The following is a 22,461-nucleotide window of genomic DNA, read 5'->3' on the forward strand; positions in this document are numbered from 1 at the left end:
CTCACGCAGGAGCTCCCCCAGGTGAAATCTGAAACCGGGCCCCATACACGGAGGGTAGGGAGAGACCGAAGAAAGAGTCAGACCCCTCCAGATGGGTAGGTGGCAGGTGTAATAAGCAAGAGAACTTACCTACAAAGCTTGTCTTGGGCGCCCCAAGATGAGTAGATCTCTGCATCCACCCACCAGAATCTCAAAGGTTTATACAGAGACCTTCACTGGGTTCAGTCACATGTTCAATCCAAAGAGTCTCAACACCACACTGCTCTCTCAAGGCTGCGTCCTTGCAAACGGCTTGCACTGTGGGAAGGTTCGGCAGGGTGTACGTTTCAGGGGAGGGGATGAGAAGCCTCTGATTGTGAGGGTCCAGCTCTCAGGTCAACCAGCGGTCAAGTCCTCTCCATGACCTCCCCCTACATGAGTTCACCACCTTGTCAATTCCCTCTCTTTCTTTCAACTTCCCATCCGCTGGTTTCAAAAGATGCAGGATTCCCAGACACTCACAAATATGTTCTGTATGTATCTGTATATATCTTTCTTATTTAACAGGTATTCAGAACGATTTACTATTGGCCCTGGTTCCCTCCTCAATATCCAAGCTCTAATTATTTAGAAGGATTTTTTTTTTTTTTTTTTTGCTGTAGTTTAATGTATATTTTCATTAGCCATTCCAGAGTTTTACTAATAATGGGAAAGGACTTTAAAATTTTTGTTTGTTTGTTTGTTTATCATGAAAAAAATACACTGATTAGTGGCCCCTTTCTGATACCTTGTAAGGTTTTTTCCTGAGGATTTTTTTCTGATACCCTACTTCTATTAAAATAGACACTTTGGTGCTGAAGTATTCCACATCCGAATCAAATGGAAGGGAATTTGTATTAACGATTTATTCTGAAAACCAGTTTAAAAACAATCTGATCCACATATCAGCATAGCAGAGTTCAGTGCTGAGTCATTTGATCAGAGACGGTCTGGAAAGATATTAGGAGACAGCGATCGTATTCTCTAGACAGTTGGAGAAGAGGATTGCTTCAGGATATTCCAGAGGACATTCGCTCCAGAAGAAAAATGTTCTCTAGGAACACTTGGAGCACGGATTCTCAAATTTGAACGTGTATCAGCATCACCTGGAGGGCTTGTTAAAACGGACCGCTGGAACCCACACGTAGCATTTCTGCTTCAGTAGGTCAGGGGTGAAGCCGGAGAATCTGCAATTCTAATAAGTCCCCAGGGGATGCTGGTGCTGTTTGTCCGGTGACAACGCTTTGAGAACCGTTGCCTTAGAGAGAAAAACATCCTCCAGAAAGATGGGTTAGTGTGAGGCAGGAACGGGAAAGAGAAATGTTTTCTTCCAATTTTTTTCAGTTTCAGTTGTGCACACCGTAATTCTCCTAAAACACAACTTTGCTTATACTCCGAATTTGCTCAAAAATTTCACTCTTCATTTCCTTCTAAGTACAGTCACAACAATTAACCAGAAATTGAAAACCATTAGCAGTGTCCCCCACCCTTCCCTTATGTTGTTGACAAGCTGGTCCATTTGCTGGCCCTCAAAAATTTCTAAGCCTCCACGCTCTACACATTTGTTCATCGAATGTGTTCTCACTGGAGTGCATTCTTATCCTCATCATTCTCTTTGCCTTTCAAATTCCAGCCCATTCTTGAAAACTCAGCTAAGTTCCTTCTCTTTCATTAAATTTTCTCAGATAGAATCACTTCTTACCCTAAACTTATTACATAACTTTTTTTTTTTTTACTTTGTTATTTTTATTTTGCAAAACACTTCATTTCCACCTATTGTAGTTAGGGAAAAGAAAACCCTCAAATACTTTGATAGCATTTACTTCTGTGGCAGCCTTTTAAATCCTCAGATCTACCCTGCGAGATCAATACTATCATTATATCCATTTTACAGACAATTTACCTCTGTGTAGTTCACTATACAGTTGACCCTTGAACAAATTAGGAGTTAGGAGAGCCCACCCTCCGGGGGTAGAAAATCCACAGCTAACTGTTAGCTGGCCCTCCACATACACAGTTCCAGATCCACGGATTCAACCAACCACCGATGACATAGTACTGTAGTATTTACTATTGAAAAAAGTCCAAATGTAAGTGAACCAGGGCAGTTCAAATGCATGTTGTTCAAAGGTCACATGTATTTCTAAATTCAAATTACATGACATCAAACATGTGCTTTAAATATATTTGTGTTCTCCCAAAGTACTCATCACAGTACTTTGCAAATAATACTGTTTATTAAAATAATTGCTGCATTCAAGATAGTCTTCTTTGGGTTGCTATAAAGCAGTGATGATTAAATACTCAAATACTTGAGAAGGTTAAATCTACAGGCTTCTCTGTGAACTGAATTCTGATTAGTAAAAATAACTGGTTGAGTCGAGGGTACTTGGTTCTCTGTCCTTAGTTTAGGATGATTTGGAAGTGCCCAATTTGGTGCAGAGCTCCCATGGAAATGGCTGAGGCCTTTGTTGAGACTGAATTGAAGTTCAACTTCTCCCTTCACCCAACCCGGCTTCCTTCAGTCTCTCTCAAGTCTTGCTCTTAAGGAGAACCACCATTAAACCCCCTGCACGCAAATTTCCATGTCTCCAGAGTCTGCTTCCTGCAGAACCCAAACTAAGATAAAAAGAGTAGAATAAGAACAGATGACACTTACTAACTTTATTTTACTTTTTTTAGAGCCAACATTATAGAGTGGAAATTAAATATGCTTTATCATCAGATTGGAGCTTATCAGGTACCATCTCAGGGAAGTTACTTAATCTCTCTGAGCCTGTTTTCTCATCTCCGAAGACTGATTTTATTTGGATTAAGAACAGTCCTACCACAGCATTTGACAAAATGCAGGTGCCCAGTACGTGGAGGCCTAGTACTGGATAAAGTTGAATGACTAGAGGCTCAAAATGTTGAGGACACATGTTCTGAACCCCTCCCAGCTGTGCTTGTTATTGATTACGTTGTAATGCTAGGTCTTGACTGGTATTGAAGTTTCCTCTTAAGGAAGCCACATGAATTCCAAGTTACTCAGTGTCCCCGGGGTGAGATTTTTCCTTCGAGTTTGAGAGGAGGGACACTTTTTCCAGCATGAGAGCCTGGGACTCGCAAATCTTCACCTCAGACGATGAAAGTTATGTGACATCACCGACTCCTGCTTCTCGGCACTTTCCAAAGCCGAGAGACTGTTCAGTCACTGTAATGGTGCTGACCGTTCTGCTGACAGCTCTGCTAGCCTTTCTGGGCCCAGCTTTCTCTTTCTATAATCTGATTGAATTGTTGTGGCCTTGGCATTTTATCATAAACCACCATTGTAGAAAGTGTTGGGCTAAACGTAAATTGATCTCCAAGATTCTGAACGCTTGAATTTTCTCCCTGGCCACAACCTCCTGATCTTGAATCTTTCCTATAACTTACCTCACACTAAATATGATCTTCATTTGGATGACCTTAAATTCTCAACGTCTCCCCAAAACCTCTGTCCATCACTCACTTTTGTGTTTCATCTATAGCATTTTCAGCTCGACCTCTATCTTCAGCTCTCATACCATGAGTTGACCACCGACCCTAAACACTAGTTCCCCTGTATCTAGTACTTAACTATGTACCAGGCATTACGTTAAATGCTTTACAGCATGAGTTCACAAAGGGCGGTTTTCCGGACCAGGAGCATCCAGCATCACTGCGAAACTTGTTAGGAGCACAAATTCCTGAAACCCATCCAAGATCTAGGAAATCAGTAACTCTAGTGGTGACGATCAGCAATCTGTTTTGACAAGTACCCCAGGTGATTCTGCAGGACACGCTCTAGTTTGAGAACCACTGCTTTACCCATATTATCTTATTACAAAAGCCTAAGACTGAAGGGTACATAGTCTTATTCCACTTTCATGATGAGGAAACGAAGGGTCACAGAAATAAAGTAAATTGTGCAAGATCTCACACGTTGTAGATGGCAGCATTGTAAACCAAACCCAGGTCTGAAAGATTTGAGAGTCCCTTCTCTAAAGTTTCAAGTGAGTTCATGAAACGTCTCACTTCTTTGATCTCTCATCGTTTCTTCTTTGTTGATTATTAAACTTGGGTAAACCCTGCTGCATGCTTTGTCTCTGTACTTATGTCTTTGAATATTGTTGGGAGAGTAACAAATAAAAATGCCGATTGTCTTCATTATAATACATGTATATTTTTACTCCTGAGGCAAGTTCGCACATGGTGCGATCACGTTGTGGTTTTTCGTCACATCTCTTGTGGATTCACCATAATATCCCTGTTAAACTTGTTCTAAATATTCTCTACGTTGTTCTAGCTCACGTTGTTATTTCTGGTTGATCACAACGGACCAGTAGAGGCTCACCTCTGTTTTTCTGGAGACACAGGGGTGAGATAATGTGAGCCTTTCTCAGTTCCTGCCATTGCACTCCAGAATCTTTTTTATTTTTTTTTTTACTTTATTTTTTATTGGCGTACACTGCTTTACAATGTTGTGTTAGTTTCTGCTGTACAACAAAGTGAATCAGCCACATGTATACATATATCCCCTCCTTTTTGGACTTCCTTCCCATTTAGGTCACCACAGAGCACTGAGTAGAGTTCCCTGAGCTATACAGTAGTTATCTATTTTATACACAGTAGTGTATATATGTCAATCCCAATCTCCCAATCCATCCCACCCACCCCTAGAATCTTGATACATGTTCCCTCCTTTGTTCTTGCTTCTAAGGAACAGGTGACACTCCTCTGCTGAGACTGATTACCTACCCTCCCGGTTCACTAGTTGTTTCTCTTTTCAGATACTGCTCAATCAATTTTTCCTTTCTCCCACCTGGAACTTCTCTCCCACACCTGTGACCCCTTAACCCCATCAACAAAGTTTGTTTGGACTTTCCTTTTGCTAAAGAGGAATAGCCTTCCTCAGTTCTGTTACGAGCCCTCTACCCCCAATCTCTCTTTTTCATCTTCAGTTGGTAGATTATTCTTTAAAAAAAAATTGACTAACATTCTTCTTTAATTCCTTTGCCACTCAGAATAGTGTTACCTTTCTAGTACAACAATTCTCTTGAATGTAATCAATGAACTCTTTAAAACCCAGTCCTTTTCCAAAACGAAACCAAAAGCTTTCCCAATCTGTATTAATGTTTCTCCTTTAATCTCTCTGCCCCAAAGTATCCATCTCTGTTACAAAGCTTTGTCCTGATTTGGTTCCTAGGACACTGAAATAACAGAACCCACATAGCCCTCTCTTCCCATCTTTTGGGTTGTGATTTGGCTGTACTCTTCTTCTTTCTATTGAATTATTAATTTACTCATTCAATGAACATTTTTAGAGCCTGTGTGTCAAACGCTAAGTTTGGGGTTGAGGCTGCAACAGTGAAAGTATGTTCCGCCCTCTCAGACCCTACAGGTTAGTACAAAAAATATAAATAAGAAAACAGTGCACTATCTCAATCCTCTCAATCGCTTTATGCAGAGCTCCATCCATCGCCTGTAAATCCATGTTTTACAGCTGATGACACTGGGGGACAGGCAGGTCACAGAGCTTCAAGCTTCTGTCCTAAGCATTTTGTGCTTCTTTCTCTCCTCTACCTCACTAACTGCACGTTCTCCCAACAATTTAACTCCATATACGCACCCCAGGCTCTCAAACATGGGAGCGAACCCACTTCCTGAGAGCAAGGCTTGAATGTCTGTGTGTAAGCATTGCCACCTGAACATCTGCCTCAAACTGCTGACTAAAAGTGTCCAAAGAGAACTCATTAACTGGTAGCCTTTCCCAAATACACATAAAGAGAAAACCAAACAATGGGTTTTCCTTCTTGACGTCTCAGTTCTTAACGGTGTCCCTGTTTATCTAGTCTTCCAGACACAGAACCACAGAGAGATCTGGAATAAATCCCTCTTTGCCACATAATGTCTGCATCCGGTTAAGTATGTCTCAGAAATGTCTCCTTTGAAACTCCTTCGTATTTCATTTCCCACAAGTGTCATCATTGGTCCTACCTCACGATCCCTGACCGATGGCTTCCACTGCCTCCTAAGTGCCTTCTATAGCTCTGCCATCTTCTGATTCTAGGTCTTCTATCAACTTGTTATATCAGATCAGTCTTCTCGCTACATTTCTGATCCTGGCGTTCCCCGGCTCAGCACTTCTGAAGTGAAGTACCAACTGCTTAGGAGGGCAAGCCTAGCCCCTGCCAATCTCTTCAACCATTTCTTCTTCCATGAACGGTATGTTCAGGGCCGAATGGTCCACTACTCCCCATGCTTTTCTGCGTTCACTCTTTCACCTTAAAGATCCCTCCTTTTAACCTCTGCCTGGTGGAATCATATCACATTTAAAGTTTTATCTAGGGACTTCCCTGGTGGCGTGGTGGTTAAGAATCTGCCTGCCAATGCAGGGGACACGGGTTCGAGCCCTGGTCCGGGAAGATCCCACATGATGCTGAGCATCTAAGCCCACGCGCCACAGTGACTGAGCCTGTGTTCTAGGGCCCACGAGCCGCAACTACCAAGCCCGCGTGCCATAACTACTGAAGCCCACGTGCCTAGAGCCCGTGCTCCGCAACAAGAGAAGCCATCTCACTGAGAAGCCCTCGCACCGCAAAGAAGGGTAGCCCCTGCTCGCCACAACTAGAGAAAGCCCGCGCAGCAACGAAGACCCAATGCAGCCAAAATAAATAAATAAAATTTAAAAATAAAAAAAAATAAAGTTTTATCTAGAATGACCTCCCTTCCATGAAGTCTCTCCAGACCTCCCTGCCTTTTGAACCCTCTTTGGTAATGTGTGTGTAGGTCTTCTCTGGCACCACAGCCTGCCTAAAATGGTGTTTATTGGTATCTAGTCAAATTGCTCTTTCAAAGCAGGAACTGTGTCGGATTCTGTCCACCCCCCAGGAAGGGCCTTTAGCATGGGAAAGGCTTATCAACACTTGCTGAATTGAAATGGTGGGATGAATGTTTAAATCCAGGTGAAAAACACAGAGAGAGATGGTCAAACCAAGATAAGAGTCATGCTAAGTTGAAACGTGACCTATCTTTTGGTGCATTGGGTATATTTCTCTATTTATTTCCTTGTTCTTGGCATTTGCTCTTCTTGGTTTGCTTTACCTATTAGCTTGATAAGCAGTTTAAGTACTTGGTAATACACATTGAACTGTGCTGCATATCTGGCAAAGTTAACTGGCTTGGAGGAGGAAGATTAGACTGCCCCTTGGAGGTTGTTACTTAGCGTTTTCTTTCTGAGTGACAGTGTGTTTGTGGGGTGGTCACAGTTGACTGCTCTTTAGAGCTTCTCTTGAGAACATATGAATTGGCAGATTACCAGTCTTCCTCTACACTTTCATCAGCATTAGCATTCCTAATGATTTTATCAATAGTAATTATTTTTTTAAATAAATTTATCTATTTTATTTATTTATTTTTGGCTGCGTTGGGTCTTCGTTGCTGTGTGTGGGCTTTCTCTAGTTGCGGCAAACGGGGGCTACTCTTTGTTGCGGTGCGCAGGCTTCTCATTGTGGTGGCTTCTCTTGTTGCAGGAGCACGGGCTCTCGGTGCATGGGCTCCAGTAGTTGTGGCACGCAGGTTCAGTAGTTGTGGCTCACGGGCTCTAGAGCGCAGGCTCAGTAGTTGTGGTACACGGGCTTAGTTGCTCCGTGGCGTGTGGGATCTTCCCAGACCAGGGCTCGAACCCGTGTCCCCTGCATTGGCAGGCGGATTCTTAACCTCTGCACCACCAGGGAAGCGCAATAGTGATTATTAACGCCAAAAATGATAGCCTTGTATCCGTAGGGCATTTTATCTTTTGGCACTGTGTTTACAAGTTATGTGGCCTCCATTGCATCTTAAAACCCCATGACCAACAGAGTGCCTTAGTGACCTGTTATTCCAGATCATCTTACAAATAGTGGCTCAGCCGATATCAGAAAGCAGGTTTATTTTGTTTGTTCCTTTGTGTGTTGCCACTCAAAATGTGGCCCTTGGATCAGCAGCCCCTGACTCACAATTAGAAATGCAGATTCTCAGGCCCCATTCCAGACCTACTGGATCTGAATTTGAACTTTAGCAAGATCCCTGGGTGATTCCCCTGCACGATGAAGTTTGAGAACTACCTCTGTAGGTCCTAGACCAGGAATAACAGAAGGTGTGTTTTCAACCCCAGGGTTTGTACCTCGTGTGAGAGAGGGGGAGGGAGAGGACCAGAAAATGGGGGAGGGAAGAAAAACCTTAGGAGGACACTGGTCCCTCAAGAGGGATGAACAGTCAGGTTTTGTGGAGGTGGGGCTTCCCTGTATATTTGCGGTAGCTTCACCCCATCACTTTGTATCTGCACTGAGGTTGGAGGTTAACTATTAAAAAAAAAAGAGAGGGGTGTGTGTGTGGGTGTGTTGGGGCGGGGGGAGTGGTTGTCAGGCACCTGCACCCAGCTCTGGAGGATAAAGGACCTAGGCACGGAAGGAAAGCCCCTCTCCCGAGCCTCCTGGAGCAGCTCATTCCCAATATCTCTAGTTTCCGGACGCATTTCTCCGCCTCGCGTTTCCCTTAACACCACGAGCCGCTCATTCCATGCAAGCTATAGCTCCCGGCCTCCCGCTTTTTTGCTTCCTTCTCCGCGTCTGCGTCTCCCGCCCTCTCTCTCGGCCCCCTGCCGGCCCCTCCCCCGGCGCCGGCTCGCACCTCTCCCCAGTCCGGTGCACCTGAGGCGGGCGCGGGCGCGGGCCGCGTGCGGAGTGCCAGGGGCGCGCCGGCGGCCACCTCCAGCCCGCGCCCGGGTACCGCACGCCCGGCGTTCAGGGACCGTCCTCCGCCGCCGCCGCCGCCGAAGCTACGGGCGGGCAGCCGTGCGCCCCGGGCACCGCCAGCCCCGGCGGCCGCTCCTTCCAATGCCAGGGCCGGGGCGCCGGGCGGCCGCCGGCAGGAAGATGAAGGGCTCGGCGGGAGGAAGGAGAGAAAAGCTGCTGGGCTCTCCGAAAGCTCAGCCCGGCCGCGGTAAGTTGAGCGCAGAAGAGGTGGCTCGGCTCGGGTGGTGGAGTTGGCTGGGGGTGCTGGCCCCGGCGCTGGGGGGTGAGCCCCTGCGGGATGCGAGGCGCGCGGAACGGGCATTGGCACGGTCCGTCCCCGGGACCTCCAGCCCCCCGGGCCTCCAGCCCCCGGGACCTCCCCGCCCCACACGCTCCCCACCACCCCCCCATCCGCGTGCCCTGTTCCATCCGTCCCCTCCCCTGCCTCTTGCCTCCTCTGCAACGCGCCCCGCGGACAGGTTGCGGGGCAGGAGTAGAGAGCGCGGAGCTTGAGGGTCTCCGGACACAAAGGCTGGCGAGGACCAAGGGGTCGGGGAGGCAGAGGAGGGGCGAGGGGGTCGGCCTGGCTCTGGCCATCGCCGTCGAGGGCTGGGCCACCGAGGCTGGACACCCCGCCGCGCGTCTCCTGTTGGTTGCGTGCGGGGCGCGCTCCCTCCTCGGGAAACCTGGCGAAGTTGTTGCGATAAGAAAGCACAGCGGGCCGGCTTCCTGATTGTCTTTTCATTTTCTTCCTTTCGCCGCGAGAAGCTATTGAGCTATGGGAAGCTTCTCTCCAGAGGAATTATTTTGACTTTTAGGGTGGGGTTGGGAGGCTGAGGATAAACCAGCGCCCCTATCGCCCTCCTGGGCGACGGGGACCGCGTTAGAAGTGAGAGCGCAGGGTGGGTGTACCCTGCGACTTCTTGCATTCTGGGAGAAGTTTTATTGTGTGTGCAGATTGGGGTCAGGGGAAAGCAGTTGCGCCCAATATGGTGTCACGCCTTGTGGAATGCCCAATTCCTCATCTGTCCCCCTTACAATTCAGACTTGGCCGCATCACGTGCTTCTGGAGGCCGTGTTTATGTCTGCTTTAGCCTGAGCTGCGGCTAAAGTAAGGGGCAATGAGCTGTTCCTGGGTGTTTGAGTGTCTCCAAATTCTGGAACCGTAAACCGACTTAGGAGACTATCCTACATTCTGTAGGTGTAACTATAAGGACCCGCGTGCTGGTGCTTTTCTATGACATTCCTGTGGTGCTTTCTGAAATGTGATGGGGAGATTTCTTTTGAGGCAAATGGTTAGTTGGTCTGTTAAACGTGGCTTTCACGTGTCCACTTAATTCTGATTCACCATGTCCCCTGCAATCGACTGAAAGGTGTCTCTCCCTCTGGGTTTTCATGCCACCCTTGGCCTGTCCTGGCTAATTCAGTCACTATTCTCTGGTCTCTGAGCATGAAAGGCAAATATGGGTCATTTCAAATTATGTAGATTGATGCAGCACAGCGTGGCTGAAGTTTGATGCAATTTCTTCACGTTTCCTTCCAGATGTTCCTCAGAAATGAATTTTGGCCCTCTTGTCATGGAGCTAAAATATAGACTGGGGGAAAGGACAAATATCTTGAGTTAATGTATTATCTTAGATTTATTTGTTTATTTAAATTCTTTTTAAAAATTTTTTTTAATTTATTTTTTTTTGGTTGCGTTGGGTCTTCGTTGCCGCACGCGGGCTTTCTCTAGTTGCGGCAGCGGGCTTCTCATTGCGGTGGCTTCTCTTGTTGGGTGCAGAGCACAGGCTCTAGGCGCGCGGGCTTCAGTAGTTGTGTCACTCAGGCTCAGTAGTCGTGGCTCACAGGCTCTAGAGCGCAGGCTCAGTAGTTGTGGCACGTGGGCTTAGTTGCTCTGCGGCATGTGGGATCTTCCCGGACCAGGGCTCGAACCCGTGTCCCCTGCAATGGCAGGCAGATTCTTAACCACTGCACCACCAGGGAAGTCCCTGTCTTAGATTTAAATAAATGAAGTTTGGAAGCTCTCTGGATTTGGAGAAAGTGACCTGAGAGAAAAGTTAGGGCTTTTGGACTATTTTTGCTATATGACAAAGTGGCTGAAGGACCTCTGGGGTCACTTAATGATGATAATAATAATAATAATAGTAACAACAATAATAATAGTAATAGTGACATCTGATATTTGTTTCCTATTCACTGCACACCAAGTAGTGTATTAAAGGCTTTATTGGCCCTGCAAATACATAACAACTCCAAGAAGGCAGCGCCTTTACCATCTGTACTTTGTGGATAAGGAAAGGGAGGCTTCAGAGATGTTAAATTTGGAAAAGTTCCAGAGTCAGTGTTTTGGAACCCCAGACTGCTGGACTCCAAAGTTGGTTCCATTAACAACTACATGACCTCTTTGAGACTCATTTGAAAAGTGAAAGGACAACCTAAGTTCTAAATCCCATGAAAAGGTAGTTAAGTTGATGACAGTTTCACAGATGGATTCATCCACAGCTATTTCAAATGTATTTTTAATGTAACAGAAATGGGGAACTCGTGACTTGAAATCAAGTGAAAATTGGGTGGCATTTATGTAATTCAGCCTGCCAGCTCTAGAGAGGACTAAATGCTGAGGTCTTGTTGTTTACCTTGACGATGTTCCTTCCTTGAGCCCGTTATTATAAATCAGTAATAGAACTAAATATATTATAGCCCTGCTCTTAGAAGTGTGTAATTTATAACATCAAACCTACCTTTGAATGACTCTGTAGAGTTATCGTGAGGTCTACCTGGGCACTGTCCTATTTCAGCCAGCTTATAATTAATGTTTAGGTCCTAACAGGATGTTGAATTTCTGTTAAGAGATACTAGCAGCTTGTTTTAAAAATTCCTCTTTGTTTTCAGCGGTCTTTCCAAAACAATTACACCCCCTGCTGTGATTTGCTATTTACTAGGTGCAACAAAAGTTCAATAATGAAACATGTTTGCGATTCAACTGAAACATAGTGTTTCATCTATAATGACAACTCTGGCTCAAAGATTCACATCTAATCTAGGGCTTATTTTATTTGAAATTTAATTAAGACATTGAGTTTCTTACGGCAGTGCAAAGTGCATGCAGGTGACTGTACACGTCTTCCATTATTTTCTCCTAATCTCCAACTTTATAAATTCATTGCTTGTGAGTTCTTCAGATAAGTTATGTCAGTGCCTGTCTAAAGATTTTGAAGTTTTAAAAACTAAGAACAAGAGCAACAAAAATGTATTTGTCATGTTCCTTCACAAGCTGATATTATGCTCGTTCGGGGAATAGTGATGAATCACAGATCTGATTTGCCTGCACTTATGGAATTACCAAATAAAAGTGTATAAATCTATTGGGGCGCTATATTAATATGTTAGAAGTGGGAGCAGCTTTGGGAAATAGAGAATCTTTGAGGAAGATTTTACTATGTTTCCTTGTATGGTACTTGCATGGTATCTTATTGTTTTCAAATAAAACTGTATTTCTCTGTACCAGTAAACTAATGGTTATTGCCATGTTTTCTCTTTTGTTTTAGGGTTAAGTTGTGTTTTCTAGTAGTAACTTAACATTGCATGAAATATACATTTTTGTCTTTTGATATAGTTGAAGCCTTAAAAAAAACCCAAAATTTGCCAACTGAAAACAATACATTTCTGAATATGTAAGGGTTTTAGCAGGGGTATAAAAATAGAGTAGTAATAATTTGCCTAGAGGTTTTGTTTGTTTTTTGAAATAATAAGGTTGTTATAGAGACTAACGTATTTAACCTTAGTAGTAAAATATTGAAACTAATTATAAACTTGAATTGCAAAATACTTTATGATAGTGGGAGTCTTATAAATGAGTTAACCTTATAATTACATGAATATATGTCCTCCCATGTTTCATGATTTTTTAAGTTCAATATTTGCACAGTAAGACTAATAGTTTATTTGATAGTATTGGTGATTTGAACAATCACATCTCTGAAAAGTGATTTAAACTCCATAAGCATCTGTGTCACACTGATATCACAGTTTGAAGAAACTAATATTGGGGAAGGATTTGTAATTTTCAATATTTCAAGAGTTGAGAACTCAAGGTAGATGACACTTCTTAGTTTTTTGACAAGGGCTCTAAAGTGAGAGTTTGAATAAAATGAAACCTGTAGGTTGACAATCAAGCAAGCACTTAAATAGCCTCTTAGGAGACCTAGATCAGCACAAATAGACTGCAGGCCGAAAATTCACGAGTATCATTAATCTTTTGACCTGTGGATAACACATTGGAGATCAATTTTAAAATTCCAGTACATTAAAAATGTATTCATTTATATCTTCTAGGGCCTACTAAAATTAGCGATCACTCCCCTTTCTGGAATAACCCAGCCTTAACTTAAAAAAAAAAAAAAAACTGCAATGAGAAAGAAGTGTAAGGATATCGAGGGGCAGAGATGAATCAAATTTCTTCACCAAGTCTTTATTCCATTTAAAATGTGACTTTAGTCCTATCTAGATAATTCTAGACCACTTTTAGCATTTTGTCTAGACTGAGTATGAGTTTTAAAGAGTATCTTACTCCTAACCTACTGATGCACTTGGAGAGGACACTAGAACACAGTTCTAGAATGGGATAGGGACTTCTAGACCACTTTAAGGGCTTGGATTACTTTGCCTATAGTGTCGTCCAAACAAGCAAGTGTGTAGCACTTCTAAACAGGTCCTTTAAGTGAGAGGTTTGCAGTGAAGGAGGGTTCTTATTTACCTTCTGTGTAGTTCTGTAGCCCATCTTTCAACAAACAGTACCAATCTTGGACTATCTTGAGTTTAGATCTATGGGTCTCCAGGAGAGGAAAAAAATTTTACTGTGGTGCAGCGTCAGGGAAATCCATGTGAGGATTTTCCTAAGGATCTCTCATCACATGGGGTCAGATGTTCTCGATTTAGTTTTTTCGTGATCTTGTCCTGTGTTCTGTTTTTATATCCAAGGAGTTATTCATTGCTGTCTTTATAATGTATTATTAAAAATTATTAGAGATTTCTTTTTCCTTTAACAATCTCTCATCTACCTTCATGAAATGAAAGGAAAGTGAATGAATGTTTCTATACTATCTTTACTTTCACTTAGACAGATGAATGGGACTTCCCTGGTGGTCCAGGGGTTAAGACTCTGAGCTACCAATGCAGGGGGCCCGGGTTCGATCCCTGGTCAGGGAACTGGATCCCGCATGCCGCAACTAAGAGCCTGCAGCCAAATAAATAAAGAAAAGAAAATAAGTCTCCCTTTCGGGGAGTCAAGCTATGTTATAAAACAAAAACAAAAACAGAAGAATACACAGGAAACTCCAAAAGGCATCTTAAAAAAATAGAGATTTTTAAAACTGCATTTTGTTGAGAACAACTTCTGAGAGTTAGTGTCTGTGTACCAAATCTATCCAGATTACCTAGAATTTAAGAATAAATGTTTCAAGTTCTGGGTTGAGTTCTCAGGTGTTTACATATTTTACATTCATAGTAAAACATGACATTAAAGTAGTAGAGGAAAAATAGTCAGTTAGCAGGGTCTAGCACTTAAGAGTGTGAACTCAAGAACTAGAATTCCTGGGTTTCTCTCCTTGCTCTGTTTCTTAAAAGCTGTGAGAAGTTCGTGAACTTACTGTTCATCTCTTTGCCTTGGTGTCCTCATCTATAAAATGGTGATAATAAACAATCTATCCCGTAGGTTGATTGAAGACTTAATAAGATATATATGGTACTTTGTATATTTGAAGCACATATAAAGTGTCTAGTGTACTAGTGTCTAGTACAAAGTGAATACGCCGTAGATGTTAACTAATTTTAATTATCATCATGTATTAGTTTCCTGTGGCTACTGAACCAAATTACCACAAACTTGGTGGCTTTGAACAGCAGAAATGCATTCTCTCACAGTCCTGGAGGTCAAAAGCCAGGAATCTGTATCACAGGGCTGAGATCAAGGTGTTGGCAAGGCTGTGCTCTGTCAGGATGCTTGAGAGAATCTGTACCTTGCCACCTGCAGCTTCCGGCGCCTATTGGCATTCTTTGGTTGGTGGTCTTATCACTCCCCTCTCTGCCTCTGTCTTCCCTTTGCCTTCTTCTCTGTGAGACTAAACCCTCTCTGCTTTTCTCTAAGGACATCTGGGATTGCATTTAGGGCCTGATATTTTATTGCTGATAGATCAGGATAATCTCCCATTTTAAAATCCTTAATTTAATCACATCTGCAAAGACCCTCTTCCCCAATAAGGTGGCATTTACCGGTTCCAGGGATTAGGATCTGATGTAATTGGGGGGAGTGCACACTATTTTGCCTACCACAATCCTCCTCCTCCTATTTTTATATAGTGTAAATGTATAGGATAGCAGAACCGACATAACTAAATTGTGCAAAGTGCAGAAAGGACTAGAAATTTTATCTATTTTTAAAAGTATATTGTCTGAAATTATGTTCAAATTTTGACCAGATTTTGGATCATAAACTTCAGGGCAATTAATTATTTTCTGTTCGTTGCACTTTACCATAATGTAGCCAATAACTATTTGATGAGTGATTATAGAATGCTGGTGCTGGGGATATTATTGATATGTGCTTATAGAATGCTGGTGCTGGGGATATTATTGATACCAACACCAGCAGGAAAAGCAAGTTAGTGTGTTGAAAATCTTTTCATGTGCTTATTGACCGTTTGTGTATCTTCTTTGGAGAAATGTCAGTTCAAGTCCTTTGCCTGTTTTTAAATTGAGTTGTTTGCTTTTTTGTTGTTAAGTTTTAGGCGTTCTCTCTATATTCTGGATCTTAATACCTTATTAGGTATATCTGCAAATATTTCCCATTCTGTATGTTGCCTTTTTACTCTGGTGATAGTGTCTTTTGATGGACAATTTAAAAAATCTTTCAAGAAGTCCAATTTGTCTATTTTTTTCTTTTGTTGGCTGTGCCTTTGGTGTCATATCGAAGTAACCATTGCCTATTTTTTTACCTTTTTTTTTGTTAATGGGTTTAAGATGTTTTAAAAAGAAAGTAAAATATTGCTAAATTAAATTTTAAAAAAAGAGAGTAACATGAGAATGAATAAACTACAATTATAGACTAAAATATGAATGATCTCCCAAGTATAATGTTGACCAACAAAGGCCAGAAACCCCCCAAAGCATGATTCCATTACATAAAGTTCAAAATTAAGCAAAAGTAACTTAATGACAATCATAGTTATTGGTGAGAGAGGGGGCAAGGTGCTGGAAATATTGTTTCCTGATCTGGGTGGTGATTACATGGGTCTCTTCACTTGTAAAAATTCATCAGGTTGAACATACAATTTATGCATTTCTCTGTATTTGAATTATATTTCAAAATGTTAAAAATCAATTAATCATTGAGAAGCTCGTGATACGAAGAAATTTCCTTAAGACAAGGAAAGATAAGTAAGGAAGTACTCCAGCCATGCTCTAAGGGAGTATCTACTGGGAGGACAGAGTCCATAACTTGGACCCAAGTTTTTAAACAACCATCAGACCCATTGAAGCATGTATTATCAGAACTCTGTGTTGTTCAGGAAAGAAAGACCATTCCTCCTACTGAGACTTAAGATGACTTTTCCCATGAGTCTTCACGGAGGGGAAGCTGAATGGCGCAGTGAATAAAACATCCTTGTTCTTTACATAGCGGAGACTTTCATAACAATCTCTCCTACAAAGTACTGAGCGGTTTAGTTACTGGGATGCCTTCTGGTCTGGCTTAACTTCAGAATTTCAGTCTCTAGAAGGATGGGAGAGCTCTGTACCCCTTAGACAAGGCTGTATAACTGTTGCTCCTTTTAGTGACAGTTTGGCCGTGGTTGCTTGGCAATGAGTTGAGCCCATGTACTTTGATCAGTTCCCAGTCCTGATATTCTTTGTGACGAGTTGAAAGCTGGAGTCCCCTGGACTCTTGGGAACCTGAGGAAATGGATACCTTCCAGGAATGGTAAGGCTATCTCTGGGGTAGGAGTAGTGGGCAAGTTGATGTTTGCCCTAAGAATTAACAAGTAGGGTACAAGGAATGAACTTGGATTTCCCTTGATAATGCAGTTCTTCACAGGTCGCCCTGAGCACCAAAAAATTGAGATAATAATAGATATAATCCCATAGATAATAATCCCATTATTGGGGGGGGGGAGCTATGTTTTATTGATCTTTCTACCACCTGCAGTGCTTGTCAGTGCCTTGAACGAAAGAGGTGTCCCAAAACATTTGTTGAATGAATAAACAATTACATTCTACTGTGTGGTAGACATAGAATTTGTAAAAAATTGAGGTAAATAGCCTAAACATACTCTGAAAATTGCCTTAAATACAACATAATAATTTCTCAGATTTTGATATGCTTTGTCATTTTCTCTCTCCTGAATAAAGGAGACACAGCTCTGTTACTGGTTAATTGATGGCTTTTAGTAGGTTGAGTAAAGTTTTTTAGCATATCATAAAGAAGAGTTTGACCTGAGGAAATTGCTTTCAAAAGACCATTTTTCAGTTTCACTGAACTTTGGCGAGCACTTCGCATTTATAAAAATTCCTTTTTAATTAGTGGCATGATTCTTAATTATTTATTAATCATAAATTATGTCTGATGCCAATGTATCCTTCTTTGACTCTCTATAAATAAAAAACCTGAACAAGTTAATCTGAAGAGATGATTCTGGGGAAAAAAACAGTTTTCTCTTTCAAGATCATAAATCAGAGCATGTCTTCTTAAATTTTCAAAGTTGAAGAGAAACTATTCAGAATTCTGAAGAAGTTAGAAGAAATAATTCCTTTCTTAAAAGATTGCCTACTTTAACAAGAGTAAAAGTTTTTCCTAATTAGGATATTTTAGCATGCATAAGAAAATTTGAGAAAAACTAAATAATATTCAGGATAGAAAAGGTTGCCATTACAAATGATGGGGGTCACATTTTCTGTGTCCATTTAGAGCAAAAGTTTTTCCATCTTTTTCTGCTAATACACATATTAAAATCTTATATGGAAATAGTGTTTCACAGAGTACAAAAATGACATGTGAAATTTCTCAGTGGTTTCTTCCCATAATTAGGTGAGTAGGTGTTACCATTAGCCTTATTTACAATTTTTTTGAAGATAAGGAAACAAAATAAAGGTTATGTGATTTTGCAAGGTCAAATAACTCGCAGGTGATAAAGCTGAGTTGTGAACAAACCATGTCTGATTCAAAGCCTGAGCTTCCCTGTACTACCCTGAAAAGCTTCCTTTTTTTCGCCACATACACAGGGAAATAGCTTCTGTTAAGTCTATGAGACATTGGAATGATTTACTGGAGGACAATGATAGTACATGAATGGAGTGGAGATGAGAACAATCAATAAATGACACTATTAAGGGAACCCTAATGAAACTTTAATTTGAAAATTGCTCCGAAATGTACTCCAGGATAGGCTTTATAACCATACTCAGATTCGTTATGAAGATAAACTAATTTTATGCAAATGCTAAAGCGACTTTAACAGTGATTTTCTATACCTTGATGTGGTCCTTAAGGAAAATTGTCAGGCCCATTAATAAGTTTCTAAATTGATTAGGCTAATTTGGTACTCCAGAAGGCATCTTTCTATAAATTAATGCTCCCTATTAACGTTCTGATTACAACGAATTGCTTGCCGTGCCCAAGTCTGAAAGTTTCGTTTTCTGCATTTTTGTGCTTTCTCAGCCACTGGCTTTCCTTTTCGTCTTACCACATGAGAACAATGAATCATCTTATCCATTAAGCTGAGTTTGGAAAGTCTGTGTTATTCAATGAATTTCTTGTTACTCCACCCCTGTGATAATTTGAAACCTGGCAACTTAACTACTTTCCCAAATGTGTTCATGATGCAAAATCAACTCGTTTTGTTTGGAGCAGCAAAGGGCTGCACTGGTTTTTCATCCTTATACATCAAATGGACTATTTTAATAATCGACATCATGTGTTTCAGAATAATAAAAGGTTTAAGGTAATAATAGCTAGTGATCTCTGGAGGGGCAGCGTAATCGAATAATATTAGAAGGCTCTCAGTTTTTCTGACCTGAAGGAATCAGAAATGTGCCAACTGAGTGATCACACCCTGATTATCAGAGTCTCCTAGGAATACACAGTTATTCATTTCTATTTCATGAATTCCCACTGGAGTCAGACATTAAAGTTGAAGTGTTCTTTGTTTCTAACAGTGAAAGCACGAAATAAACAGAAGGACACACAGCCAGACAATGTATGCCAACGCAGTGGGCCTCTCATACCCCCTACAGGAAACAGGGAAGACTACGGCCTTGGTATCTGCTACACTTTGAAAGAATTTTTGAGATTTCATGCCATTGCTTTGTCATTAAAATAAATAGCAATGAATCTTGGAAGCTGGCTGTCACTGAGGGGTCAGTAGTAGAGTCTAATGATTATGGTAATAAGTTATAGAAATTTGGTTGATTGCCATAATGCGTATAGAGAATGTAGTGAAGTATGACCTTTAGGAGACTGCCGAGCGCTATGTAATAGCTCTTGTGTCTGAAACCAGAATTGTGGAACTGATTCCAAGAATACGACTGTGTGTGTGTGTGTGTGTGTGTGTGTGTGTCATGTGTATCTACAAGCTAAAGTAATTTAGAAGGCATTGAAAAGTTAGTTTTAGGATGGCTTGGCATAGTTTTGTGGAAAACCATAAAAGGAGTTTGGTCTAAAAGAATAAAATAACCAGGTACATGTTTTAAAGAAAGAAATCATGCTCTTAAAGGTTTATTTGACTAGCAAAGGTTTATTTGACTCTTGCTTTATTAGTTCCTGAAAGTTTTCAGAAAACCTAACAAGTTGTAAGTGTTTGACTGTCAATACTCTCCAAGATAACATTGGGAATGTCCCCAAAGAGGATATTGTTAAAGGTGATCAAGTGCTGTGACTTTAATAATCACGTTAGTCCCAACCTCAGTTTTGTCATGTTGTTTGATCTCTTCTTTTGCCTTCCATTCAAGTAAAAAAACAGTGGTCCCATAAACAATTTTGAGAACTGAAACCTACGTTAAAAATACCTTTTTCTTGAACATTATGCTGCCTTTAATACATGTAGCTAATCCTCTTTTCCATGAAAATAAATAAGTCATATGGCCAAGCATCATAAATGATATACACATTGGTTTGCTTATGTATGATTCATAACTAGTTTCTGTACCAGGGAGAGATTTACTGTCTCTCTAGGGCATCATCTCCTGTCATTTCTACTGGAATTCCTGCTGTGATCTCAAATCGTGTTGATCATTTTGCTCCTAAATGCAGCTCCACTTCTTTTGGACTTGACTCTTTCAATACCAACACTGTTCTCTCAGAATTTAACTATTTCTGTACATTTAAACAGTAGATACCAACCTTGACTTACAGTGATTTGCAATGGTTGCTTTGTTATTGTCATACATTAAGAATCATGGGAACCTTAAGAAAGGTCCTGTAGTCAGTTTCATTACATTTCTTTTTCATATCTCACCATTGCTGAGACCAATACTAAAATTCCATCAATATGCCCAAGGTAGCAGAACACCTGCAAATATTCAAGGAAGATTTAGCTTCATTTGTGAGGAAAACGCAAAAGCTGTCTATTTTATTTTTCCTTCCTTTATAAGGCTAATACCAGCTCATTTTTAAGGAGGTATTGGATTCCACAAGACAGAAAAATCTCTCGGAAGTCACATAATAATACTTCTGTGTATGTTTTAACTGAGTTGAATCAGTTCCAGCCTCCTTGTAGCACTACCCAATGAGAGTAGATTTACAATGGCCACTTTGAGAAGTCATTCCACAATTACGTTTTTATCTTGTTCCCAATTATTAAGTCAAAATGGCCAACCATAGTTGTAGATTTTTTTGTCCGGGGAGTCAAAGCATCACATTTTTTTGCCGAATGATAGAAAGGGGTCATCTGCTTTCATTTTCTGGGTCTGGGCCTGGATTGTTGGTTTGGAGGATCATGCCATCGAGTCACTAAATCATATAGATGGTTCTAGTAACTGAGGAGATGAGTGTTTGCTTTGCCATTTAAAATTTCACTCCAACTGGACATCCGTTTTCGGTACTGCTCAGCCATTCTTCCAGTTCCCAGTAGGTCCTCCTATAAAGGCCACTCTAATTTGGTCCTGCATATCAAGTCTTTTGTCCAATGCCTGCTCTTACATTGAGAATATGATCTTGATTCAGTTTCTCAGGTGAAATAAAGACCATTAGACAGACGCATCTTCAAATGTCCCTTCTTTCATTACCCATCACAGCTTTATTTACAACCATCAGATCACATTTCTCTCACAGAAAGATTGCTGTCCCAATGCCTGCTCACTTATTATATGGTCACACTTCAGGAGGAGTTGCCTCTTACGCACTTCATCCGTCACTCATCCTCTCTCTTAAACTTTACTCTCTCTTTCCATCTGTTCTCCCTGCAGACCTGCTCAACTCTCCTTTTTACGCAGAATAACTTCCTTTGAGCTGCTGTCCTAAATCTCTTCTTGGAATCATGGTCCAACTTTGGAAAGGGCAGCCTCCATGCTTTCCCTTCATTTTCTCACCTCAATTTGTCATGCTTCCGAGACACTTTACAATGATTGCACGTGAGCTTTGTGTCAAATCCAAAGGTCTCTTTTCAGTATCATTTCTTCTTGAACACGCTGAAATATTTGACGCAGCTGACTATCTTGTTTTTTATTTCAGCAATGCTTATCGAGTACCCAGTACTGTATAAGGTTACAAATGATAAATCTTGGAACTATGGATAACTTTCAACATTTTATCTCCAGGAACTTAGAGTTAACTGGGAAAGGAGGAAAGAAACCATTTAGAATAGGGCATATCCAATGTGGTAGTGATTTGATCTATTTCCTAATATTTCTTCTTCTCTTCTTTCCAACCTGAAGTTAGGTTATGACATGTTATTTGCTGTGCCTGAGACCGTGTGAATGGAAGTGATGTGTCACTTTCTAGCAGAAGACGGTAAAAGCTGGTGTGTGGTCCGTTAGGCTTTTTTCCCCTATCACGGAGACCAGTGGTGTTTCAGATGGTAGAGGCTTTAATAGCTGTGACCCTGAGCCAGGCTGCATTGGAATGGAAGGCCTGCTGACCTGAGATACACATGTCGTATAAGCAAGAAGTAAGTCTTTGCTTCTTTGAGTCGCTGAGATTTTAGGATTTTGTTACTGCATCACAACCTAGCATATCCTAACTGACACAGTGCTCTATGGTAATGTGAGTAAAGCACCATGAGACTATAACTCTGTGCTTTCAGGCATTGTATCTGCACTTCCAAAGCTTCCTACTAGACTTTTCCAACTGGATGTTCCAAAGTCACCTTAAAACTCACCGTATTAAACAGAAGTTCTTAAAAATAGGAAAGTAAATGCTAAGCAATAAGTGAATTTAGCTGTCTTGCATCTCACTGAAAGGTAACAGAGGGTCTGTGAGAAAATCAATTCACAACCAACTATATATACTTCCTAACATACTTGTTATTGTGATTCATGGATACTCCGAAGTTTGTATTTTCTCCTTTTTAAACTTCTTGAAACTTAAAAACATTTCAAGTTCACTGAGCGATGTGGGGATAATGATATGCTTTGGTCTATTTTTCTTCCTATCTGAAAGCTTCATTGTGTTAAGACTGGA

The 22,461-nt window shown here is 41.4% G+C and overlaps 1 protein-coding gene across 1 annotated transcript in view; it reads left to right on the plus strand.

The window, feature by feature from the left end:
* The window catches only part of LOC309660304 (uncharacterized protein), an 897,320-nt gene that overhangs the window by 191,311 nt on the left and 683,548 nt on the right, over positions 1-22,461 (plus strand). Inside the window, exon 3 of the mRNA XM_082460816.1 lies at positions 4,585-9,000. Coding sequence (XP_082316942.1) covers positions 8,895-9,000 — 106 coding nt within the window. The 5' untranslated portion in view covers positions 4,585-8,894. The remainder of the gene's footprint in view (positions 1-4,584; positions 9,001-22,461) is intronic.

This window comes from Balaenoptera physalus, assembly GCF_965194825.1.
Source record: "Balaenoptera physalus genome assembly, chromosome: 4".
Taxonomy (NCBI): domain Eukaryota; kingdom Metazoa; phylum Chordata; class Mammalia; order Artiodactyla; family Balaenopteridae; genus Balaenoptera; species Balaenoptera physalus.